The sequence below is a fragment of the Misgurnus anguillicaudatus genome, chromosome 17 (genome assembly GCF_027580225.2).
Source record: "Misgurnus anguillicaudatus chromosome 17, ASM2758022v2, whole genome shotgun sequence".
Lineage (NCBI taxonomy): Eukaryota > Metazoa > Chordata > Actinopteri > Cypriniformes > Cobitidae > Misgurnus > Misgurnus anguillicaudatus.
In genome coordinates, this window is record NC_073353.2 from 3,975,202 (window position 1) to 4,002,983 (window position 27,782).

Here is a 27,782-nt window from a genome sequence, read left to right on the forward strand (position 1 = left end):
CTCAGATCAGCTGAGTCACAGACATGAGAAGTAAAGAGAGAGACGGTGAGGTAATACTGTACCTTGGTCCGGTCGCACCCTCGCCTGAGTCTTGGCTCCCTGCCTCACTTGGAGTGCTCACAGATTTGGCCGTAGGAGACATAGGTGCAGGAACCGAATAGAGAGAAATCTCACATCATACAGCAGCACCAAATACAATGTGGATATGTAATGTTAATCACACTGTATTGAAAAACATATTTGCTAAATTATTAAATAAATGTAATATATATATATATAATTTGTTTTATCACATATATATATGATAAAACAATTTGTTAAAGCCACTATGCCATGATATTTTAAAATGTGGGTGATTTTAGTGGATGTATAAAATCTCTTTACAAGTTCACTCAGGTTACAACGTGTAGTATGTATACTTTTAGATTATTATAGATATTATAATGATACTGCATTTATGTGCAATTTTTATTATTTAAATATAGCCTACTTGCTAGGTCAAGGTCAGATGTCATCAATGTTTTTATTTATAAGAAAAATAATAGAAAGAAATCTATGACTCCCAGCTAAAGCTGGCTAAATGATGTGAAGTATTTGTTTTTTACATTAAACATTTTACCAGCTTCATAATGTTTTAGCATATTTTAACTTCAGATGGCTAACAATAATAATACAATTAAAATAAAGTGCATGTGAACAAAACCTGGTCTGGTTCACATCAAATTTACTGTGGAGCACTTATGCCTCCTTGTGTCCGATCAGTGAAGTACAACATTGGTTTAATACAATTGTAACATCCACTTTTAAGGGCATTGGTCTCATTTTTTGGACAGATAAAATACACATTTAAGCCAGACTTTAGTCTAATAGGATAATGTCTAGTCTACAATTAATCTTAATGCAAATAACTGCCCACTACAAAAGATATAACCAATAATAGTTCAATAATTTAGGTGACATTCTGGTTCTAGTTAATTTGAAATCTTTGATAACAGTATAGACCGGTTAACAGCGGCACAGCAAATATTGTGTGGCAAATTTTTGAAAATACGTAACAAGAATTTATGTCTCCCCAAAAGTAATTATTTCAAAAACTTAGAAAATAAAAGAGAGGGAATGTTCGGTAACCGAAATTATTCGGCCAAAATAGCAGAAACTTGTTTTTGTTGTTCGTCCGACAAGTGAAAAGGCTGAATAATTTTACTGAACAATGAGGCCTTTGATGACGTGATCAAATAGCAACGATGAACCGGAGTGAGAGGGTGCGCACGCTTCATAAATGCCAGAACATTACAAATGTATCATTTAAAATCAAGACATCTTGAACAACATGCAGCGTATGAGAAGATACGGCGGCGATGATGATCCTGGGTAAATGCACAAGCAGGGAGAGCGAGAGACTCCTTATAGATGAAAAGAGGAACAATGAAGAGCATCAGAAGTACAAAATAACAATGACGAAATCAGAGAAGTGACCCGGTGTAAAAAGGCCCTAATGTCTGCCGGAATGTTAAAAAATGTTAACATTGTTAAATAATATGAAATAAAAAACATCTTAATGTGTAACTTATGCAAAGGTGATAAAATTTGCAAAATAATTAGGAAATAAATAATATATTTATCCGGTTGTTCTGTATTCGAGTGTTTCATTTTATTTGGCTTCGGCCAAGAATTTTCCTTTTAGTGCATCCCTGATAAAGCACATCCCATTTGGTAAGTATCTCAAGCAAAACTATACAATAAAAATATCCTTATTATAGCACATCGTGACCTTGTGCACTTTTTTTGGTACACCTGTCAACCTGACTCCCAGAAATACAGTAAAGGGGGTCAATAGGGGGTCAATATGTCCAGCTGCACTACTTCCTGAACTTCAGCCAGCTCCTTGTTTCCTGTCTGCCATTATTGGACAAACTGATTAATCCAGGTGTGCCTGACCTCAGTAGTCACAACAACAACAATCAGACACACCTGGATTAATCAGTTTGTCCAATAATGGCAGACAGGAAACAAGGAGCTGGCTGAAGTTCAGGAAGTAGTGCAGCTGGGCATAAAGCCTATCCGATTGGATTGTGTAAATGGCCTTGTTGGTGTGTACGAGGACTTACCCGATGGGACATCCGATGTGATGCCCATACTCTGTAAAAGGGCATCAGCTTCTCTGCGCTTCTTCTCCAGGTCTGAATCATCCTGCAGTGGTACGGCTTCTTTCTTCAGCTCAGCCTGACGGACACAAACCACAGTTAAACTAACACTTCAATATACAGATGTAAAATATAAAAGATCTTAAAAGATGATGTAAAAGAATCTACATAATAAGATCATATTCTAATGAACTTTTTGCTACCGGAAAAATTACAAAATTAAGAACCAAGGTAAACAGGTCAGGTGTTTTTATTATTATCCAATTGGGGGTCTGCATGGCAGGCTTGAGTGGGGGATTGTGGGATTAAACACAGTTCAATCCTTTATTGTTGGATGTTTTTAGTGTTCACCCTGATATTACGGCTGTCAACCGTAGTGTTTGGTGTGATTTTCAGCCTCTTTCTTCTTACGCTCTTCTTCTTTTCTCTTCTTCTCTTCTCTGATTTGAGCCAGGCGTTGTTTCTTTCGCTCGAGCTCGGCTTTCAGCTCACTTTTATCCGACATGATGCTACACACAAACAAAACACAGGTGTCAGGAGGGGAAAATGTCTTTAAGGGGTTATTCGATGTGTTTTTGTTCGTTTTCTTTTATAACAGCTGTCTACAGATAACTGTTAATAACTGGAGACAGTTAATGTCTGAGTTTTTATCAACTCTAGCTATTACATCCCAAAAATCTGGACCCTCACTCAACATCATTTAACCAATCAGCACTTCACGTAATGCACTTCTGTTGTCTTATTTAGATCAATCTTTTGTATTGTAGTCTTCTCTTTTTTCCAATTGGGTTTGTGAAGTGGCCAATGAATGATTTAATGTTTACAACAAAGACTTTGAAATCTTAGCAACATTCACAGTCACTGTAAAAAAGCTAATTGAGACCTGCCTGTGACCATCAGAACAGGACATATATGAAGCGGTGTACGTCGCGTTTGAAAACAAAACAAAGCGACAAGTGTCAATGTATGGCTGATCTATTTCCAAGAAAGACAGCACAAGCATTTCAGCAAAACATTTTATGCTGCATACACACCAAACGCGACGCTTCATATTTATTGCTCTAGATTCCTTGCGTGATTTAACTTTATGTCATGCTAATTTTTTACTTGAGTTGAATATTTTCAACTTGCGTAAAGTAGAGATCAATCAATATATCTGTTTCCCAATATTTTCCCCGATATTTAAGCATTTTCCTATTATTGGATATCGGTTTTCTAATATCGGTATAAAACGCTGAAAACGCCGCCACCTGGTGGTCGTTTTGAGAATTGCGCACTGGACACATCTGAGGAGAGGAGCTAACAAACAACAGCGTGCACAGCAAATATGACGGCAGAGTGACGTGACTTCATTAAAAGGACTTTGAGTATACTTACTTTGCTTTAATTAATCAACTTGTTTAACATTAACATTAATGCACAGATGAAATGTGTTATATAAATGCCTGATATGCAATGTATGCAGCTTGGCTTAGACCAACTCAGAGTCACGTAAGTTAAACTGATCCATGAAATTCGGTCCCAATAACGACGTAGCTTTGCATGAATAAAACAGCCATGAATGAATCCGTGTGGGAAATAAAAACGCTGAATAAAAATAGTTTTCTGGTAGTAGCCTTGTAAAATCACGTTCATCTTGCTGTTCACTACCATGTGGCTAACTTTTAACAAAATTTACCCTATTAACATTTACAAGATAAACTTTTTTTGCTAAAAAATCAAAATAAATGTCTGTGGATATTAATTAATTATTTATTACCTCCGTTAGCTGTCGCCGTTTTATACGTTAATGCGTGAGTAAAAGCATAGATAAACAGTGCTTTGTCAAAAGCCATTTCATAAGCTATATGAATATGAAAAATATGAATTATTCTGACATAAAATAGCAGTTAAGAAATTCAATTACATAGCTGTTTTGTTTGTTACTTTCCTGATAATGTATTATTCCAGTTATAATATTTATTAAATTAATATTATTCTTTACTCTTTCAGACCACTATTTATTACTTTATATGCAAAGAGGGAGTTCACGCGCAAGTTCGTGTCTATTTGCGTCTTTGCATTCACTTTGTATGTAATCAACTTGCGCAAATTGTCGAATTCGCGTTTGGTGTGTACGCACTATTGTGAAGGGAGGTTTGTCAGCTGATCTGTAGATAAACGCTTTAGCTATGATTTAAACTAAGGTAATCTACTTGTTGTTTATTTTGCTTGTTATTAGAAAGTAGCTACTCTTAAAAGACTCTGTTGTTATTGATCCTTTGCAGAAATTCAAGAAAGTTACGTTTGTTCCACAAAAGCCGTTTGTTTATGTTGTTACTGCTGAAACCGTCTACATGTAGAGATAAACATTCAGCTGAGGAAAGAGAGAGAGAAATCTCCTTCACCTGCTCTCTGAACCCCAATCAGTGCTGCCCGTCTGTCTGTCCACATCTCACCCACTTCAGACAGATTAACTGGATCACTTCAAGAGTCACTTTGTCTTTCTGCAGACTACTCTAATGTGGGCTTTGTGTGTGACCAGCACCTCGCTCTCTTCACATAGCAAAACAGTTAAACAGCTCTCCACACCTCTTAAATGAGCAACTATTAAACAGTCTGCTTCAAAACATAAAAGCACACAGCCTGGTTAACATTTACACTAAAGATTAGAGAAACACATTTTCATTCACTTCCATCTGCTTCAGTCCCTGATATATCACACTGCAGCTCGTGATGTCAGGAGGACTTTACAGCATAATATAACCATTGTATTCAAACAAGACCTTCACTTGCAGATATTCAGGGTGTTTCTTAGAGAAATTACAACGGGTCAGAAAAAAGTGATTTGCTTACAGAAATATGATATGAGAACATAACATTGAAATTAGATTCTATGGTATTGAGTCATTAAACATTGAATAGACTGCTTTCCCTACTGAAAAGACACCATAAGATGGTGAACTGGTTTTAGCTGGTTTAGCTGTGTTTTGATCACATAAAATGGTCAAGCTGCAAGGCCAGCTGACCCACCAGCTTTGCCAGGCTGAGAGGACCTGCTTAAAACCAGCTACTGCCAGCATGTGCTGGTTTTAGCTGCCTTTTTCATAAATGAAGCACTTTCTAGTAATATTCACTTTTGAAACCTTTAATTCAACGAATCAGCTGGTGTGTCAAGGGGATTTTAAGTGGATGTATAAAGTCAGTTCTCCTTAAACTTCACACAGGTGTAGTTCATCACATTACCACAAGCAGAAAGTGTCCAAATAGGTTTTCTCTTCATCTCTTCATTCATCTTATTTGTTATAATCCTAACATTTGTGAAATAGTTTGCTTGAAACATACACTATTCAGAACAAAATTATATATTTTGTTATCTGATGGCAATGTAGTAGGTTTTAAAGCTTTAGGTAACCACTGTAGGCTACTACAAAAACGCCCATTTTTAATCAGATTGAAGGGCAAGGATAAGGACCAATACCAATCCAAGTATTTTATCTCAAGTACACATCATAGGATCATCAGCTAGCGTTATCTGTTTAACTTAAGTACTAAAGATCACACTTACATTGGTAAGGTTACATTCAACATTTGCATTCAAATGCCCAAAAGATAACAATACTGACAGCATGTGTCAGATTAACTTCTGCCGTCTCACAGTGAAAACAAGCCGAACCCGACAGCAGTTCTATTACTAACACGGCAAAAGAATCACAGTCAGTGATAAACAGTCGTCATCATGCAGTAACGAATGTGTTTTATTTAACAAAGTATTTTTAACAGACCTGATGATGTGTAATTGTCTGCTGAATCCGCTGCTTTTGTTACCACTATTTAACTTCCGGGTGCGCAGACGCATAGGCGTGCCCTACGGGTGCCGGACAGGATTCAAATAACACATCCTTTAAAAACTAGTAATGTATTTTACCTGATCATGAGCGAATTTATAATGATAAGGAACTTAATACTTAGCTCAACATGGAGCTCTTGGCAACAATAGAACGACAGAAAGTCAAACTTCGTATTTGAAAGAAATACTGCATTGGTTGCACTTTTCGTTAGAACTGCGGTGCTGAAACAAGCAGCCTCCTTAACTACAGCCTCCAATTCAGTATGTGGCGCTGTCACTTTAAAAGCAGGGTTGGACCACAGAGCGTAAAGGCTTGTTCGACTTCATGCGGCGCTGCAAGAACCGACAGCCGGATGACGTCAAAGTACCGCGAGAGCGATTCAAGAAATCATACGAAGTGTAATTTCGTTTCGCTCTCGCGGCACTTTGACGTCATCTCCTGACAGTTCTAGCGGCGTCGCATGAAGTCGAACAAGCCTAAATTCTCTGATGCTTTTCTGTAAACAGTCACTAGGTGGCAGTTTCGGTAGCGCGACCGCCATTTTGGGGTGAAAATGCCAACTGGACAACAGCACAGATACAAAACGAAGGAGAAGTCAAAGTGGAATAAAGAAACGCAATTTACAGTAAAATCTTTACCTTTCAACGTATTATAACTTAACTTATTTTTGTAAATGTTGTATTGTATACTATTACTAAATGGTTTTAATCACCTTGAACACACAAACATGATGATTATTGAACGTGATGCAAAAAAAAATTGGGAGGCAGTGGCTGTTTTTTACATTAATGGAGTTTTTATGTTTACAATCTTGCTTTAACGAACATTTTTTAATAAAGTAAGTCTGGAGAAATACCAAAATCACTCAGATACAGTCACCATGTTCAGACGTTTACATTACATCACTATGGTAATGGTAAGTGTAGGGCAAAGTTTGTAGGCTACTAGTTTGTAATAGTTTTGTATCAGTCCCTCAGTTATAAGTGAAAGGCTTTAATCTCAACATCATATAGTTGACACCGACTCTGGTTGACACGAAATCTATACTATTGTGATTTAATTGTGTTTGTTTATCCAAAAGCTAGACATCACACATTTCTCTAATCAGACTATTTTGACTTAATTGTTACTAAAATATATTGCCTTTCTTATCTCCTTATGTCACTAGTTAACACACTCAATGTATTTTTTCAACACATCCCATCATTTTTTTAAAATCGGCCTCTACCAAATGGTTGATATGTCACTTAAAGGAATTCAAACACATACTATGGAAATTAGAAATTATGAACTATAATACACATATATAATACACACCTCATCAGCTCATTTGCATTTTAAAGGACACACCCAAAACGGCACATTTTTGCACACACCTAAAAAGTGGCAATTATAACATGCTATAATAAATTATCTATATGGTATTTTGAGCTAAAACGTCACATATGTGCTCTGGGGACACCAAAGATTTATTTGACATCTTAAAAAAGTCTTGTGAAATGGCCCCTTTAACATTACTTTGTAAACCAGCAATGCTGTGTAGAGTAAGCCAACGTTACAAACAATCCTTCAAACAATTTAAATCATCATTTAAGAAGTAATTTGTGATTAATTTATCAGTAATTATGATTTCCATACATTAATTATATGAATTCATTATAGTTATTTCAAACAAATATCCAGAAGTGGCAAAAAAATACATAATTAATAAATGATCTCACTATATTCAATAAGAAATAAGAATAGCTGTGTCATATTCATAGCTGTGAATGATCAGAAATGTATATTTCATAGCAAATAGTACATTCTGACTGCAGAAATGGATGATCTGAAAACATTACCTTAGCTTTTCTACATTTACCATAAAGTGACAAATCAACCGTTTGGTTGAGAATGTTTTTGAAAAATTATTAAAAACATACGAAAGTTTTTTCATGGCACCAAGTAACATAATTTTGTAAAGTTAGGGCTCTTACAGTGTAATATGTCAAAAAAATAATGGTTTCCTTGCAAAATTTCAACAAGAACAGTTCATATAACAGAAGTGATTTTTTTCTTTCTGACATCCATATAACAAGATGTGTTGTGAAAAGTGCTGTTGATTGACACATTGATATCTAGTGGATTTTTTTGGCATAACATATTGAATAGTAGAGATGTCTCAATCAGCTTAAGTTAAAGGAATAGTTTAATATTGAAAATGAGCAGACTATGTTATTACCTTAACCAAGAATTGTTGACACATCCCTCCACCATCTGTGCGCGTGCACGCAAGCGCCGGAGCGCGCCGCGACGCCTCGACAGCACCTAGCCTAGCCCCATTCATTCAATGGTACCATTTAGAGATAAAGTTAGAAGTGACCAAACACATCAACGTTTTTCCTATTTAAGAGGAGTAGTTATACGAGCAAGTTTGGTGGCACAAAACAAAACGTAGCGCCTTTCCAAGCGGATTTAAAAGAGGAACTATATTTTATGGCGTAATAGCACTTTTGGGAGTACTCCGCTTAGAAAAGCGCTACGCTTCCTCCTGTACCACCAAACTTGCAAACTTTTTTTGTTTTTTAAATAAAAAATGCCCTAAAATGTCTTGAAAAAAAAAACATCTCATAATTTAAATAGATTACAGAATAAGCATATGTGAATAACTCAATTTTGAAAAAAAAAGTCAGATATAATTCTAAACCGGTGATGTAGAAAAGTTTACAACTGTCCACAATCTATGATGGTAATCTTTTTTGAGGGTTTTCCTTCTTTAGTTCCCAGTTTTCCTATCTTTTTTAAAACATCCATGCCATCTTTGACAAAGCCAAAGGCAACATGCTTAAAGTCTAAGTGCTCTGCTTTCTTCAGGGTAATAAAGAACTGAGAGCTGTTGGTATCTCTTCCACGATTGGCCATAGACAGCAGCCCTGGTCCTGTGTGCCTCACGTCAAAATTTTCATCTTCAAACGTATTTCCATAGATTGATTTTCCGCCTGTTCCATCGTGATTGGTGATATCACCCCCCTGACAAATGAAGTCTGGTACGATCCTGTGGAAAACTGAGTTGTGGTAGCCAAACCCCTTCTCCCCAGTACACAGAGCTCGGAAGTTTTCAGATGTTTTAGGAACAATATAAGCGAAAAGCTCCATTGTGATCCGTCCGATTGGGTCGTCATCTACAGCGATGTTGAAGTAGACCACTGGGTTGGTCTCTCTTGAAAGTCCCACAGCTATGGACATTTGAGAGGCGTCCACCTGCGACACGCACCTTTGACAGTCTGTAAATGTTCGTCTGAAAGACTCAGCAAGTTCTGGAGTCTTGAACTTGGCTGCGAACTGTTCTACTTTAGCATCTCCCTCTGTTTGTGAGGATTAAAAATGCATGACATCACTTGGCAAAGAAGACCAACAAACAAAATAAAAATTTTCTTATGTGGTTTACTGTATACCTGCATAGTCAGTAGCCGTCCACACCAGTGCATTAGCAGAAGTGTTCATGAGCTTCAGCTCAATGCTCTTGGTAATGATGTGGTTGGCAAACACTGTAGGGACCTGATCCCCTCTCATAAGTACACGGTAGCACTTATTTGTTGGATGGAAGAGGATCATGAGATTTCCCCTTCCACGCTTCTTCCACTGGCTAACATTATGGTCAAAGCAATAAAGTGTGGTACTCTTTATGGACAAGATCTCCTCATCCTTAGTGTCAACCCTTAATGCCCAAAGTAATTAAATAGATCAAGTACTGTAAACATAATGTTTCAAAAAGAAAAAAAAATTGGAGTATTTATAGTATTTATAGACTACTTCTTCCTTTTGAGTTATTCAAAGATTATTTCTGATTAACATACTAACTTGCAGATTAAGCAAGCACCATGTAAAGTATAATTTCACTGAGCCCTCAACTGATGTTTATGTTGTCATGTTGTGTATTGGCCACTAGCTGTGTGATTGCAGTACCAGTTTTAGCCACAAGTTTTGTGGTTGCAATACCAGTTTTGGCCACAATCCTACATACTGTTCCTTTGAGTAAACACACAACTTACCACTCAGAAACGTCCATAAATTCCAAACAATTGATTATTCCTTAAAATCCGTCTCAAACATAAGATCTGTTTACACATAGACAGAGCCACTGAAGGAGCTGCAGCATTATTATTCATGTCCCTTTCAAATAAGGTAATAATAGACCATTTCTAAAGGCTAATACTAGAGTTGTAAATGGACATGTAAAACCGTCTCTAGATAATACTTTCTATGTAGATATCAGGAAACAATTTAACATACTACTTTAATGCATTCTTTGGCACCTTTAAGTGCAAAAAGATATTTTACACTGTATGCAAATGCTGCAGACCCTGTTTTAGTTTGAAAACTCTAGGGTTGCACTGCAGTGTAAATGAACATAACCAGACACAAACACCTAAAACAAGCGCATCACCATGAGAATATACAAAGTGAAAGTGATTTTGTTCCATTAAACAGAGGTTTGCAATGGAGGCTTTGCCAAAAATAGTGCAAAAATGCTGTTTTAAAATGACAATGTTCTAGTTTAAACAGCACCTAAGATAGCAGCACGTCATTAGTGACCATATGTGATCATAAAGGGTGTCATAGTGTGGGTACATTGCCTTCAAGGGAAAGGATTTGACATCTTTAATAAAACTCTAATTAAATCAAATACAACACCAAACTTGCATTCACTTTCATTTATTCTTCTACATTAGATTACATGGTGCTTTGCATAAATATGTGTGTGACCCTTCTGCTACATTACCTCTGTTAGATATCTTTTCTATTGCCTCCTCACAGAAATACTGCATTGTTTCCTCCAACTGAGAGACAGTTTCTCCCACATCATCAAAAGAGGGAAAATGACAGCAATATTTGCTGAGGACTTCATCTGTAATTTCATGAGGTACAAAGACAGACTGGAAACTCTACAGGAAGAAATAAACAGAAAATGGCACATTAGCTTCAACTGATCTTCAGTTAGTTGTCAGTCATTAACTGAACTTGTACTTTTGTGTTGTTCTTGTATTTATTTCTTGGTCTTGTATTTGATCTAAAGCAGTGGCGGTTCTAGGGAGGGGCCAGCGAGGGCCAGTGCCCCTGTGACAACAAGCTTGGACCCCCTTGTGGCCCCCCTAAATGTGGGGTGTGAAATTATTTAAAAAAAAAATGTTTTTGTGAACGTGGTTTTTAACATCCGTTATTAAACAATGGGAACGCAACAGAAAACACTGCGGAACAGAAAACAACGCAGCATATTTTTTAGAGGGACTGCATAAAGCAGAACACAACAGTTTGCGGGTTTTCATAACAGTAGTAATAACAACAAAAAGACATGACAAAGTGAAAAATGAAGGTGGTAAAATAAATATATACATTTATTCTCATCAGCAAACAATGGAAACCTGAAAAATACTAAGATAGACAGACAAAGTAATAAGTGCACTTAAAGGGATAGTTCACCTTAAAATGAAAATTCTGTAATTTTCTCATCCTCATGTTGTTCTAAACCTGTATGAATTTCTTTTTTCTGATGAACACAAAAGAAGATATTTTGATAAATGATGGTAAACACACAGCTGACAGTACCCATTAAATTCCATCATATTTTTTTATTCCTACTATGGAAGTCTATGGTCAATTACTGCTGTGTGTTCGGCAGACGGTAAATAAACAAGCACGTAGCCCGATAGGCGCTAACGCATAGTTCCGCATTTGTCCACGACACTGGCTGCGTCCAAAAACTCAAAGCAGTGATGACTTGTTGCCTCGCTGCCTCATGAGGAAATGACTTCGGAAGCATGAAGGCAGCTCAAAGAAAGGCTTTCAGATGCACTTCAAAGGCAGCGTGTTTGAAATATAAACAGTGAGCGCCTTTGTGATAACTAATCACATATTTGAAAACTACAATACTAATTTCTCGCTAGTAATGCAACTAAAAAGTGAAAATATACGTTTATTTACACTTAATTTGTGCTCCAGTCGATTCTTTGGCCGCCATTTTATTTTTTCGAACTCGACCACTGTTGTCATGTGTTTTTTTTGTCAGGAAAGGCGGTGACAAAGGGTCACATGGATATTAACATCATTGACAGGAGATGGCACTGCCCCGTGTCAATGTTTTGAATGGAAATTTTCTCACGATTTAGTTGAAAACATTACAGATATTGATAGTAATCAGCTGGACAAAATATATAACACTGGCCTAATGGTTTTTGGACATTTTACTGCAAATATCTTACAAATTGCACCTTTAACCAGCAGATGACAGAATTCTAGCGCATGGGTCTTCAACCCTGTTCCTGGAGGTCATCTGTCCTGCAGATTTCAGCTCTAACCCCAAACACATCCGAACCTGCTAATCAACCTACCTAACGATTAGAGGCAAGTGTTTTGGATAAAGGAGTAGGGTGGACTACTCTTGGTTGTATCCCAATTCAGGGGCTGCATCCCTCAAAGGCCGTATTTGAAGGCCAATGACATCACTGGGCCCGGCGAAGGCTGTCCCATTGGGGTATATAAAGGGTATGCACATTCGGCGAAAGTGTCTGCGGTTACACCCACTGAGTGGCAAAAGACAGAGCGGCGGAATTTGTGTACAGTATGAAATCAGCAAAAACATGGGGAAAATGCGTCTAAATTGGAAAAAGCTGTTGTGCGACAGCTTGTAATAAGTCTTTCTTTAACAAGAATTTGGAGCTATCAACCAGCAATTTTGCTAAATGTTTTGCCACACAACCCACCCTGTCCCAAATGGCACACTCTAAACTTATGGACTTCCTCAGAGGCCACAATTTGATGACATAATGTAGTGCAGACCTTAGGGACCCTTGACGCAAGCCCACGAGGGCACACCAGAGTCGTATTTTGGAATACACTTGAGCGTCACGGAAATAGGAAGAGAAACGGGAACTCCTCCCATCCGTCGTCTGATTCGTCTGATTGTTCTTTCGCAAGGACTTCTGGGTTAGTAAAGTGCGTGAAGCCTGCTGCAGTGCCGGCTTTGCTGAAGACCACATCAAGGGTGCAAAGGAGGTGCTGATGAGCACACTTCGGAGCGTAAAAATAAGAGATGGGACACTCTACGGAATCGTAGACTTAAGGCCAGTTCACACTGGTCAGACAACTACCAACTCCAACAGACACCAACAGATACCAACAGACACCAACAGACAACCACATTCTAAAGTCTCATTTACTTTGATCCAACAACTGCCAACAAGGGTATCACACTGGTCAGACAGACTCCAAAAGATGCGTCTGTTGGAGTCTGTCTGACCTGTGTGAAGTGGCCTTAACTGAGCACAATTAAAGGCCACGAGACTGAAAATCCACATAAAGTGCGCAATTTGGGACAGGGCCATAGTACATCACTTCCGGTTCTGTATGCTTTACAATGACATGGTGCTGTGTTAACCATGAAGCCTTCAGGAGCTACCAAAATGAGAATAACCGATGTCCAACTTTTTTATACTTTATAGAGGTTGACAAAGACATTTTCTTCTCACGTACATTTAGATATAAGAATAAAAAAGAACATAACATAAATAATATTACTGCAAATAACAATGCCAGAAGCCATCAACTAGTTTTCCGGTTTGGTCACGTGACATTCGACATATACCGCATTCGAAGGCTCCTTCACATGCAGCCTCTGGGGACATCTGGGTATTTTAAAATAAACATATACAGTGGGGAAAATAAGTATTTGACACATCAGTATTTTTATCAGTAATGGGATTTCTAAGTGTTCTATTGAAACAACATTTACACCAGATTTATCCATCAAGCCAAATATTCCATCCATACAAAGAAATCAGAATACATTTAAGTATACAAGTTGAGTCATAATAAATAAAGTGAAATGACACAGGGAATAAGTATTGAACACACTTTATTTAATACTTTGTAGAAAAGCCTTTGTTGACGCCTCTTGTATGGAGAGACCAGTCGTCTGCATTGCTCAGGATTGATTCTGGCCCATTCTTCCACACAAATGGTCTTTAAATCTTAAAGGTTCCTTGGGCCTCTTTTATGAACTTTGATCTTCAGTTCTCTCCATAGATTTACTGTCAGGTGATTGACTGACCACTTCATTGTTTCCTTGGCTTTGTGTTTGGCATCAGTGTCTTACTGAAATGTCCACCCTCTTTTCAATTTCAGTTTTCTGGTAGATGGCAGCAGATTTTTATCCATAATGTCCCAGTACATTTTTCCATTCATCCTGCCTGCAATAATATGAAGTCTGCCAGTACCCCTTGCTGAAAAGCCCCAAACCACGATGCTTCCACCCCCAAACTTAACTGTTGGTATGGGGTTCTTGGGGTGGTGGGCAGTGCCATTTCTTCTCCAAACATGGTGTGTAGAATGACTGACAAAAAATTCATTTTTGCTTCATCTGACCATACTATAGTCTCCCCATAATCCACAGGCTTCTCCAAATACTCTTTCGCAAACTTTAACCGAGCTTCAACATGCTTTTTGTTCAGCAATGGAGTCTTGTGTGGTTCAGTGCATTGCTTATAGTTTTTTTTGAAACAACAGTACCTGCTGATGAAAGGTCTTCCTGAAGTACTGCCCGAGTGGTTCTTGGTTCTTGGAGAACTCTCCTGATAATTCTTTGCACTCCTCGGACAGGGATCTTACGTGGAGCACCTGATCGTGGCCGGTTTATGGTGAAGTGATGCTCTTTCCATTTCTGGATAATGGCCCCCAGTGCACTCACAGGAACATTCAGCATTCTGGAAATGCACCTTTAACCATTCCCATCAAAATGCTTTTCAACGATAAGATTACGAAGATCTTAAGAGAGTTCTTTGCTTTTTCCCATCATGAAGTCTTTCCTTTGTGCCTCCTGGGTAATGAGAAGCCTTTTATAGGCCATCAATTAGGACTAAAGTAGCTGATATCAATTAGTACTGATAGGGGCCAGGTTTCCCTCTCAATACTGACAGATTTCAGGTGATATCCTCCCTTTCTATGCCATTTTACACCTTGTTCTCTTTATGTGTTCAATACTTATTCCCTGTGTCATTTCACTTTATTTATTATGACTCAACTTGTATACTTAAATGTTCTGATTTCTTTGTATGAATTCAATATTTGGATTGATGGCTACATCTGGTGGAAATTTTAGCCCACTTAGAAATCCCCTTACTGATAAAAAATGCTGATGTGTCAAATACTTATATTCCCCGCTGTATAACTGTAGTTAAATAAAAGTGTATATTTAGCAAATATATTGCTACAATAATGTGCATGATGCGTTTTACTTTGTTAAATTTGATATACTGTTGGATAGTTTAATCTGCATCAACGCATCATATTTTGTAAAATAAATAAATAAATATCTGGTTCCATATTTATTTATAAAAGTCTAAAACATCTCTGCTGAGGATGGGAACAGCAAGTGATGCAACTCTCTCTGTAGGCTAACGTTAGACCGTCGTCTCATTTCAGTTCACTCAGTGGATTTCGGAGGCTGCTGCCTTTAAAAACCGAGTCTCACCTTCAACGTCTGCATCTTTAGAAGGATCAATCCCCTGAATTGGGATGCACCCGTAAAACTAAAATATGCAGGACAAATCACTTCAGGAACAGAGTTTGACACCCATGACCTAGCACCTTGATCAGTGGTCACCAACCCTGTTCCATGAGATCTACCCTCCTGCATACTTTAAATCAAACCCTGCTTTAGCACAACTGCCTCTAATTTTTAGGTAGCCATAAAAAGCTTAATTAGCAGATTCAGGTGTGTTTGATTGGGGTTGGAGGTGAACTCAGCAGGAAAGTAGATCTCCAGGAATAGGGTTGGTGACCACTAAACTATAGATCAATTTCCAGAAACAACTTAAATAAAATTTCTTAAAAATTGTATATCTCACATGTAAGCTAATGGTGTAAATGAGGAATTGTGTGGTAAATAGGGACAAAAGTGCTTCATATCTATCATAGCTGTTTTCATTCTCCTACCCTCAAACCTAACTCTACACCCATCATCTCACGAGATTGAAGCTGCATTCAGACTAGCAGCAACTAGCCCTGCGTTTCAGGTCATATTTTATGACCTTTCCTCGCTAACTTCCCTCAGTCTCATTCACTCCGATGTACGTCATTGCTCACATTCTACAAGTGCCCACTACTGCTGGAACACTTGAAGTGGGTTTAAATGGATCGCCCTAAGCCCTTGATCACATGGAAAGTGGAGACCGCCCCCTTCATCATTTGAACTGTGCAAAGTGCAAGCTGCTGAAGTGACGTCACAATTGGGTTGCATTATGGTATATGGAGCTGCCTGAAGTGTACATATGGAGTAGACTCGCTCCCTCCGTCAAAATCGAAGGAGCGAGGGTCTGTCCAAATAAACTTCCCTTGTCCACTTGACGAAGTGGAACGCACTTCAGAATGGTGACAGGGATTCCCCGAGGGGAAGTGTTTAGGGAAGTCTGTGAGTGTGTGTCTAAAACTGGAGTGGAACACAGCCAGTCAGAGTGATGCAATCTCAATTCAATTCAATTTTATTTATATAGCGCTTTTCAATCTCATTCATTTCCATAGAAGCTTGGCGACTTCCGGCGTCACGTGCGACAGTGACTGTTGCCAACTGGATGGGGTGTGTCCATTCATGCGAGTAAAAGTTTTGTCTTGTGTTCTGTAGTTTTTTTGAGACGCTGTTCTGTTCTGGCTTTTATTTTGAAATTCATCATGCCATGCTTCACTTCCCACTTCCTGTCTGTATTGTATAAAGCCACTTCAGATCTGTTCAATCACGGCTGATTATTACTTAGGCCCTGTTTATATTAGAGCATTTGCGTTTTAAAACGGCATTTTAAAATGAAAACGATCCTCGTTTATACTGGCATTTAAAAAATAATCTTCATCCACACTATACACCACCATAAATGCATGAAACATGACCAATCATGTAACTGGGCATGCGCATAAAAGTGTAAAATAACTTATTACTCTAATAATAGCTTACATTTGCGCGTTTATGCAGCCTAGGGGTGTGCGATATTGACAAAAAGTCATACCTGGGTCCTTTACTGGCAACTATAAGACACTATTTTTGAACCTATAAAAATGTGTTTGGGAAAGTCTTATACTGTTCTAGCTCGCCCCTACAACATAATATTAATATGATTAATAGGTTAATTTTGATTTTATAACTAAACAGAAAGGTCTTTATGATTTAAAAAGAAAGCATTCAAGTGAACAGTACTAAACAGTAGCGAACTTGAAGCAAAAATAAATTTCAGCAAATGCATACTTCAATCAAACATAGTAAGAGGTGAAGTATTGCTTTAGCCTACCAGAAATGCTTATTGCATTAATTTTTAAAAGTGTGCGAGGTCCGTGCACGTCCTCCGCTAGCAACACAGAAATAGCGCCTAAACGAGCATTATATATTAATGACGTTGAGTTTATTGTTTTTATTAATTTATATTCACAAAACGTATCAACAAAACATTGATTAAAATTAAGAGACAAATTATCTGAAAAGAAATTCATTTTAAAGTAGCAAACAAAACTTACATTAAACTGGAAAATAATGTCTGACCCATTACAATTCTTCCTTCATATTGGCCTTTACAACGCCTTTATGGCGTTTAAAATTACAGTCTATCTTTCGTAAGCTAACTAAATTTAAACAAAACATAAACACATTACAACAATACTTAAACCCAACAATACTCAAACATTAATATAAAACAGACATTATCTATAAGGATACATGTTAAAACAATCCGATATTGCGTTTATAATAGCTGGTTGGTAGATGTTTACTATTTTTGGCAAAACCTCCGTTGCAAACCAACATTTACATGAATAAAATAATTTTTACTTTGAAAATGATGCGCTGTCACGTTAACTTCATCTGTTCGTTTACATAAGACTCCGTCTACGTTCATTTACACTCAGAGCAACGTCTGAGTTCTCAAACTAAAACAGGGTCTTTAGCGTTTGCGAACGAATCCGTTTATGAGGGTCGAAAACGGTGATGTAGTGTAGATGAAAGGCGTAAACGTAGCAAAAGTAACGCGTTTTAAAGGATAAACGCATTAATGTAAACATAACCTTAGTATGTCCAGCCTGTTTACTTAGCCTGTCAGTATTATTACTTGTTATCTGTTATCCTGTATTTTGTTCTTTGTCTGCCTGTTTTTGACCCTGTGCCTGATATTTGGATATTGTTTGTTTTCTGCCTGCCCTGACCATTTGCCTGTCTTTGGATTAAGTATTGCCCCTTACTGGATGTGTTTGCCTGCCCTTTTCAGGATTTACTTTAATAAACCTCTTTTGCACATGGATTCAACTCTCCTTCGCTTTCTATAAAGCACCCACGTTACAATGCGACAAGTTGAGAAATGTTTAATTTTATGAAAAATTATGAGCGACTTTCGGGAGCGACTACGAATGAGAACGAGTTCATGTCTCTCGTCAGTTATCCCTGGTGAAAAACAAATATACTTTATTGTATTTCAAGTATATTTAACTTTGCAATAGTAAATTACAAATATACTTACAAAGGAATGTACTTTCTTTAAACATATTTAAAGTATACTTACAACATATTTGCGCGTATTTTTTACAAATAAACTTTTAACATACTTCAAAATAATTATACTTTAGTATATTTTCTAAAAGTATACTTTAGAAAAATATACTTAAAGTTAAAGTTTTGTGCAATTTTTAAAGTATACTAAATTTAAACTTATTTTAAAATGTATTTTAGGTATACTTTATCGGTATGCTTAAAGTTATCATTATAATAATGCACTGACGGTATATTTCTAAAATACATTATTTAGTATTCTTTAGAAACAGTATATTTTAAGCACATTTTGAAAGTATATGGGGTGTACACATGTATATTATTTTATGGAGAAATAACGTGGGCTTAAAATTACGAGAGAGCAGTATGTTCTGTTACATTTTATATTGTAGATGTATACATTTGTAATATACTATTAACATAATAAGGTACACTTTAACTTCACTATAGTCAAGCATTGGATAAACCAATGAACTGTGTTTTACCACAAAATTACCATGGTTTTGCTAATAATAATCAATACACCAAAAAAAAAAACATGGTTACTAAATTTTTACCATAAAAAAAACATTCATTTTCGTAAGGGGAATATGAGTGTTTGTTTTGTTTTTTTGTAGTCAATTGCATACCGCTTTTAGCTGTACACATTAATTAACTTAAACAGTTTTCGTAAATGCATTTCAGAGAAAAGTGAATTTTGAGATTTGAATAATGCATCTGACGTGTGGGATGACGTCACGACGCACGTATTTTGATTTTTACCAGTCGTTCAAGACAGACGGATTCAGTCCCAAGGTACGTTAAAATATCTTAAAATTAATTATATTTGATTATCGTTTGACCATTCTGAAGTTTATCAGTAGACTATCATATTTCGAATGCAAAATGTTGTCAATAACGCTGTAGGGGTTCAATCCTCAGCCGGCCGGCAGGAGCAGCCACCGGCGGGCCACATGACCCGCCACTCAACCACTGGCAGGTCACGTGACCTGCCACTCAACCACCGGTGGCTGCCACTGGCAGCCGCCATCCCTGTCACTGGCAGCCGCTATCTCTGCCACCGGCAGCAACCGCCCAAAAGTAGTCCGACGTATTTGGAAGTGATATGCATTCATTCAGTGTGTTTAATGTCTAACTATTTTTCATGCTTTCACAACCTTGCCTTTCTTTTCTGTTCAAAACCGGATTTATTTGCTTTGTAATATGGATTTTTTGTATGTATCTGTCAAATGGCTATTAAGGCTTGGAGTTGAAGCTCCCGCCTACATTATCACACCAAACAAAACACTTTCCACATGCAGCTCACCAGCCACCGCTTTGTGCAAACTTTAATGCACACCCAAACAAAAGGAATTATATTATTTTTACTCTGCATCTGTGCTTATGGATGTCTTCCAATAATCAATCATCATTTTGTAAAGATTTTCCGCATTTCAGGTGCTTAAATATAATGATCTGAACTGTATGCATTTACAGCCAGCTCAGTCACTGTTTTGCTATCCACAAAAGGAATTATATCATTTATCATATTTTTTTTACTCTTTATTTGTGCTTCTTGATGTCTTCTAAAAATCAATCATGGTTTTGTAAACATTTATCGTGTTAAATGCGTTTAAAAACAAATTATCTAAACTGGATGGACCACACCTCAGTCAGCTACTATTTTGCGCGAACTTTAACGCACGGCCTCCTGCTCTTCACAAAATGAATTATATGATTTTTTTTACTCTGCATTTGTCCTTATGGATGTCTTCCAATAATCAATCATGGTTTTGTAAACATTTATCGTGTTTATGGTGCTTAAAATAGAAATGATCTGAACTGGTTGGATTTACAGCCACCTCAGTCAGCCACTATTTTGCGCGAACGTTAAAGCACGACCTCCTGCTCTTCACAAAATGAATTATAAAATTTTTTTACTCTGCATTTGTCCTTATGGATGTCTTCCAATAATCAATCATCGTTTTGTAAACATTTATCGTGTTTATGGTGCTTAAAAAAAAAATGATCTGAACTGGTTGGATTTACAGCCACCTCAGTCAGCCACCATTTTGCGCGAACGTTAAAGCACGACCTCCTGCTCTTCACAAAATGAATTATAAATTTTTTTTACTCTGCATTTGTCCTAATGGATGTCTTCCAATAATCAATCATGGTTTTGTAAACATTTATCGTGTTTATGGTGCTTAAAATAGAAATGATCTGAACTGGTTGGATTTACAGCCACCTCAGTCAGCCACTATTTTGCGCGAACGTTAAAGCACGACCTCCTGCTCTTCACAAAATGAATTATATATTTTTTTTACTCTGCATTTGTCCTTATGGATGTCTTCCAATAATCAATCATGGTTTTGTAAACATTTATCGTGTTTATGGTGCTTAAAAAAGAAATGATCTGAACTGGTTGGATTTACAGCCACCTCAGTCAGCCACTATATTTCGCGAACTTTAAAGCACGACCTCCTGCTCTTCACAAAAGGAATTATATTATTTTTTTTACTCTGCATTTGTCCTAATGGATGTCTTCCAATAATCAATCATCGTTTTGTAAACATTTATCGTGTTTATGGTGCTTAATAAAGAAATGATCTGAACTGGTTGGATTTACAGGCACCTCAGTCAGCCCCTATTGCGCGAACTTTAAAGCACGACCTCCTGCTCTTCACAAAATTAATTATATGATTTTTTTTACTCTGCATTTGTCCTTATGGATGTCTTCCAATAATCAATCATGGTTTTGTAAACATTTATCGTGTTTATGGTGCTTAAAAAAGAAATGATCTGAACTGGTTGGATTTACAGCCACCTCAGTCAGCCCCTATTGCGCGAACTTTAAAGCACGACCTCCTGCTCTTCACAAAAGGAATTATATTATTTTTTTACACTGCATTTGTCCTTATGGATGTCTTCCAATAATCAATCATGGTTTTGTAAACATTTATCGTGTTTATGGTGCTTAAAATAGAAATGATCTGAACTGGTTGGATTTACAGCCACCTCAGTCAGCCACTATATTTCGCGAACTTTAAAGCACGACCTCCTGCTCTTCACAAAAGGAATTATAATATTTTTTCTACTCTGCATTTGTCCCAATGGATGTCCTCCAATAATCAATCATCGTTTTGTAAACATTTATCGTGTTTATGGTGCTTAAAATAGAAATGATCTGAACTGGTTGGATTTACACCTCAGTCAGCCCCTATTGCGCAAACTTTAAAGCACGACCTCCTGCTCTTCACAAAAGGAATTATATTATTTTTTTACACTGCATTTGTCCTTATGGATGTCTTCCAATAATCAATCATGGTTTTGTAAACATTTATCGTGTTTATGGTGCTTAAAATAGAAATTATCTGAACTGGTTGGATTTACAGCCACCTCAGTCAGCCACCATTTTGCGCGAACGTTAAAGCACGACCTCCTGCTCTTCACAAAAGGAATTATATTGTTTTTTACTCTGCATTTGTCCTAATGGATGTTTTCCAATAATCAATCATGGTTTTGTAAACATTTATCGTGTTTATGGTGCTTAAAATAGAAATGATCTGAACTGGTTGGATTTACAGCCACCTCAGTCAGCCACTATTTTGCGCGAACGTTAAAGCACGACCTCCTGCTCTTCACAAAAGGAATTATATTGTTTTTTACTCTGCATTTGTCCTAATGGATGTTTTCCAATAATCAATCATGGTTTTGTAAATATTTATCGTGTTTATGGTGCTTATAATAGAAATGATCTGAACTGGTTGGATTTACAGCCACCTCAGTCAGCCACCATTTTGCGCGAACGTCAAAGCACGACCTCCTGCTCTTCACAAAAGGAATTATATTGTTTTTTACTCTGCATTTGTCCTAATTGATGTCCTCCACCAACCAATCATCGCCTTGTAAACATTTATCGTGTTTATGGTGCTTAAAAAAGAAATGATCTGAACTGGCTGGATTTACAGCCACCCCAGTCAGCCACCATATTGCGCGAACTTTAAAGCACGACCTCCCGCTCTTCACAAAAGGAACTACATTGTTTTCTACTCTGCATTTGTCCCAATGGATGTCCTCCACCAATCAATCATCGCTTTTGCAAACATTTAGCGTGCGTTAAAGTTAGCGCAAAACATTTGCTGACTGAGGTGGCCGCAAATCCATCCAGCCCAGACCACCTCGTTTTTAAGCACCACAAACACAAAATGTCTACAAAACGACGATTGACCACCGGAAGACATCCACAAGGACAAACGCAAAGCAAAAAAATCATACAATTCCTTTTGTGAAGTGCAGGAGGCCGTGTGTCAAAGCTTGTGCATTAGTGGCCGGCCGAGCTGGGTTTAGCTGGAATGCATCCAGTTCAGATCATTTTGTTTCCAAGCGCTTTAAACACGACAAATGTTTACAAAACGACGATTCACCACTGGAAAACATCCATAAGCACAAATGCAGTGTAAACTTTTTTTACTCATGCGTGTAAAAAAATCATTTTGTGACAAGCAGGAGGGTGCACGTTAAAGTTCGCGCAAAACAGCGGCTGGCTGAGCTGCCTGTGGAAAACATGTTGCTTGATACAATATTCCAAGCGGGAGGAGGCGTTTAAACCACTCCACGCATTACAGCCATTTTACTGATATATACTTACTGATACTTATATTTACTACATAATAGAGACCCATATAATAAAGTAAATAAATCCTGTAAAAGAAAGGCACTAAATTAAGAGCTTCGGCACCCTGCTGCTGGCGATACTGCTCGTCCTTCTGGTTGTGAATGCATGCAAAAATAGCTTTTAATCAAAGTACATATTCAAAGAACTAACAAGCCTAGAAGTTAAACACACTGAATGAATAAAAGACAAAGCATATCACTTCCAATATGTTTAACTATCAGTTTTAAGCAGTCGCTGCCACTGGCAGGGATGGCAGGTCACGTGACCTGCCAGTGGCTGCTCCTGCCAGCCAGCTGAAGATTGAACCCCCTCTCCAATAACGCGGTGTCTAACTCGCTATTAGTGATAAGCTGCTGTGTAGCTTAGCTTATAGCTTATAGCTAATGTTAAAGGTTTGAAAGATAGCACTGTTAGCCTGTTATATCGAATTAGTACACCCGATTGTTTTGTTAAATATATGTATTGGTGTGTATGTATATGTTAATGAAAAAAGGTAGCGTCAGAAAATCTGTTTTTTTAATGTAGCGTGAAAGTTAACCATTTATTGACTGTTTGAGGTTGTATGCTTTTACTTAACTTAACTGTATTTAGTATTAATGATGCTGCATTCTTTCCTCAGAAGCTAAAGTTTTTCAAAGACATTTGTAGGGAGGACTTTGCAGCTAATGGTAAGTCATTTTAAACTCTTAAGATATAATAATTCATTCGTAGTAGTAAATCAAGCTTCAGTTTAGATAACGTTATATACATATTGAGGCGGTTTCCCGGACAGGGATTAGACTAGTCCTAGACTAAAATAAATGTAAGAGCTGTCCAAACTGAAAACAACTTGCAATGACATATCTTAAAATACACCAGTGTCCTTTGTTTTGCCTCAAAATGCACACAGGTAATGTTTTTATTAAGGCATGTTTTTTGAAACTAGTTATATTTCTTAATTAAACTAAGGCCTAGTCCTGTTTTAAGATAATCCCTTTACAGGAAACCACCCAATTGTCTGCTTGTTGCATTTTCTTATTGACAAGTTTTACATTTAAATTTAATACAATAAAATCTTTCTTTAGGAGCTAAAGTATTTTATGTAAGGAGGATTTTGCAGCCCATATAGGCAAGTCATTATAATGAAAACTCTTAGGGGTGGTTTCCCGGACAGGGATTAGCTTTATCCAGGACTAGACCTTAGTTTAATTAGGATAGTTTTAACAAACATGCCTTACTAAAAACATTACTTATGTGCATTACGATGTAAAACAAAGGGCACTGATGTATTTTAAGATATGTCAGAGCAAGTTGTTTTCAGTTTGGACAGCTCTTACATTTATTTTAGTCTAGGACTAGTCTAATTCCTGTCTGGGAAACCGCCCCTTAATATATATATGACATTTTAGTCAAGCTCTAGTTTAGGTAAAAATATATCTGCTATACAATCTCTGCCAGTAAACTATAGATTTAATACAGTAAGTCTTAAATAAATGTAATGTTTTAATATTAAACACTTTTTAATTGAGCTTATTGTCTATCTTTTTTAGATTTCCTAAGGCTGAACCAAAACCTGCCAGACTAAAGTTAATTTGGGAGAAAAAAGACGTTGTAAACTTAATCATTATGACATTCTTCAATGAGTAATTGTTCACTTTTTAGGCAAATACTGTACACTTTGAATGCTGTGAATAAAACTATATTTTAAATATATTTAAAATGAATTGTTTTTGACTGTTTTAATCAGCTTTTATTTATTTGGAAAAAATTATTTTGGTTATGTTACCAGCAAGTAATCTATTCCCAAAATAGCACTCTTTAAGTTAACTAATTATTAACGCACTTGAAGTATACTCATTACTAATCTAGCTGCAGGTATGTAAAAGTATACAAAATGTAATGTACTTGGCATATTCATTTTTCACCAGGGCAGTTTTTAGAATTTTGGATTGGCCACAAATATATAGAATGTATGCAAACAGTCTATTTAAGGTATACTGATTGTATGTTTGCAAGACACTCATAATACATTTGTAATGTACTCCTAACATAAATAAAACACACTCTAAATCCACTTATCAAGCATGAATTTAGCACAAAAACAGTCATGTACTTAAATTGTACTAAATACACTTAAAGTTGTTCCACTTTAGCACACAAAAGTACACTAAATACACTTAAAGTTGTACTTTGTTACAATTAATATACAACTTAAATATATTAAGTACAAAATTAGTTGTTCCAAAATAGCACTCTTTAAATAAACTAATCAATAGCACACTTTAAGTATACTGGTCATTAGTGTGACTGCAAGTATACTTAAGTATATCAAAATTAAATATATTTAGCATACTATTTTTTCACCAGGGATTTGAGTGACATTACTCATTTGTTTATGACAACCAGATATAGAAATGCCTCTTTTGAAAGATACGAGCGACACACAGCTACAAAGTCGCTTATAATGTGAATGTACCTTGCGGCGGTTTCAGTCACACGACAAAGTTGGAAAAAGTTGAACTTTATGCAAATAATTAGCGATTTTCAGGAGTGACTACCAATGAGAGCAAAGCAGTGAAGTTCACATCATCCACTGTGGTCACTGTCGCTTGTGTCGCCGGATGCGCTGAGCTTCCATTGAAATCAATGAGATTGCATCGCTTCGCTACTGCTAATGTGAATGCAGCTTTAGGCGTTAGCATGTAGCATTTTTCTAAGCTTGGAAATGTATCTACTGAGAAAAATGATGACGTGTTCAATACTTATTTCACCCATTGTAGACTTTGTGAATTATATTTGAGCGCTGTGTTGGAATACTTAAATCTGTCCTTACATAACAATAATTTATTTTGTGCACAAATCATATGGTCTACCTTTATGGAAACAACATGAGAGTGAGTAAATTAGGACATCATTTTTTGTTCAGAGCTCTGTTACCTGGATGAAATAAATATGATCATCTGTGTGTGAAAGCTGCTTAAGCTTGGCATTACTACTCCTCAGATCATCAATCTCCTGCTCCAGATAATCCAAGAGTCCTTCAGCCTGAGTCACTGCACTATTTTCCTGATCTCTGATCAGCTGTATAACCTCAAAGCGTCTTCTCTCAATGGAGCTGATCAGTTCAGTGAAGATCCTGTCACAGTCCTCCACCGCTGTCTGTGCAGAGCGCTATTGGGACAAACATCACAATCACGTCACAAAAAGTTCTTCATCACCGGAGGAGAATCCCACTCACCTCAAAACTCACCTTATGAGACGTCACATCCGCTTTCAGCATCTGAACATATTTTTCTCTCTCTTGTATTTTTTGCTTGCACTTTTTCTGTGTTTGTTGCAATAACATCTGTACGAAAATCATATAAATCTGTTAACTTAATTACTGTAAACCAAGCCCATTTATTATTAGCATACAGAGACAGACAGTTCTTACCTGTTTTTCTGTTCTCTCGGATACAGCTGCCACAGTATCATGATTTTTGTGATTGTCCATTGTACACAGATAGCATATGCATTGCTGGTCAGTACGACAGTAGATTTCAAGCTGTTTATTATGTTTGGGGCAGATCATCTCCCAAAATTTGTCTGTGTTATCTGTTAGATTGTGTCTCTTTCCTTTAAAGAGACTCTCATGTTGTTCAAGATGATTATGACAGAAGGAGTTCAGACACACCAAACATGACTTGACAGCTTTGTATTTTCTGCCAGTGCAGACGTCACACTCCACATCTCCAGCTTCAGCATAACCCGGAGCAGGAACATCAGCTTGTAGTTTCTCCTTTAGCTTCCCTGGTGAAAAACAAATATACTTTATTGTATTTCAAGTATATTTAACTTTGCAATAGTACATTACAAATATACTTACAAAGGAATGTACTTTCTTTAAACATATTTAAAGTATGCTTACAACATATTTGCGCGTATTTTTTACAATTAAACTTTTAACATACTTCAAAATAATTATACTTTAGTATATTTTCTAAAAGTATACTTTAGAAAAATATACTTAAAGTTAAAGTTTTGTGCAATTTTTAAAGTATACTAAATTTAAACTTATTTTAAAATGTATTTTAGGTATACTTTATCGGTATGCTTAAAGTTATCATTATAATAATGCACTGACAGTATCTTTCTAAAATACATTATTTAGTATTCTTTAGAAACAGTATATTTTAAGTACATTTTGAAAGTATATGGGGTGTACAAATGTATATTATTTTATGGAGAAATAACGTGGGCTTAAAATTACGAGAGAGCAGTATGTTCAGTTACATTTTATATTGTAGATGTATACATTTGTAATATACTATTAACATAATAAGGTACACTTTAACTTCACTATAGTCAAGCATTGGATAAACCAATTAACCGTGTTTTACCACAAAATAACCATGGTTTTGCTAATAATAATCAATACACAAAAAAACATGGTTACTAAACTTTTACCACAAAAAAAAACATTTTCGTAAGGGGAATATGAGTGTTTGTTTTTTTGTAGTTTTTGAGTCAATTGCATACCGCTTATAGCTGTACACACATTAATTAACTTAAACAGTTTTCGTAAATGCATTTCAGAGAAAAGTGAATTCTGAGATTTGAATAATGCATCTGACGTGTGT

At 36.7% G+C, this 27,782-nt stretch overlaps 3 protein-coding genes and 1 long non-coding RNA gene across 5 annotated transcripts in view; 1 reads left to right on the forward strand and 3 right to left on the reverse strand.

The window, feature by feature from the left end:
• The window catches only part of dync1i2a (dynein, cytoplasmic 1, intermediate chain 2a), a 35,583-nt gene extending 29,451 nt beyond the window's left edge, over positions 1–6,132 (reverse strand). Inside the window, exons 1-4 of one of the 2 annotated variants that reach the window (XM_055215085.2) lie at positions 5,909–6,132; positions 2,542–2,653; positions 2,109–2,223; positions 63–153 (exon numbers count right to left, since the gene is read on the reverse strand). In XM_055215085.2, the coding sequence (XP_055071060.1) occupies positions 63–153; positions 2,109–2,223; positions 2,542–2,653; positions 5,909–5,982 (392 nt within the window). In that variant the 5' untranslated portion in view covers positions 5,983–6,132. The remainder of the gene's footprint in view (positions 1–62; positions 154–2,108; positions 2,224–2,541; positions 2,654–5,908) is intronic. The other variant, XM_055215086.2, reaches the window with a different exon arrangement.
• Positions 6,133–6,748: 616 nt separating this feature from the next.
• LOC141349148 (peptidyl-prolyl cis-trans isomerase A-like) lies at positions 6,749–9,773 on the reverse strand. Its single transcript, XM_073854852.1, has 2 exons — positions 9,409–9,773; positions 6,749–9,318 (listed from the first exon to the last, which is right to left on the reverse strand). Exons 1-2 carry the CDS (start codon positions 9,566–9,568, stop codon positions 8,678–8,680), a joined length of 801 nt encoding a protein of 266 aa, XP_073710953.1. The 5' UTR covers positions 9,569–9,773; the 3' UTR covers positions 6,749–8,677.
• An 889-nt stretch (positions 9,774–10,662) lies between these two features.
• Positions 10,663–27,515, reverse strand: LOC129451712 (tripartite motif-containing protein 29-like). The gene is made up of 5 exons (XM_073854823.1): positions 27,503–27,515; positions 26,597–26,952; positions 26,414–26,509; positions 26,101–26,334; positions 10,663–10,899 (listed from the first exon to the last, which is right to left on the reverse strand). The coding sequence occupies exons 1-5, from the start codon at positions 27,513–27,515 to the stop codon at positions 10,678–10,680; spliced, it is 921 nt and encodes a 306-aa protein (XP_073710924.1). The 3' UTR covers positions 10,663–10,677.
• LOC141350224 (uncharacterized) lies at positions 18,427–24,767 on the forward strand. Its single transcript, XR_012358227.1, has 3 exons — positions 18,427–19,322; positions 23,804–23,852; positions 24,714–24,767. It is a non-coding gene; the product is annotated as an uncharacterized lncRNA (long non-coding RNA).
• Positions 27,516–27,782: the final 267 nt, after the last annotated feature.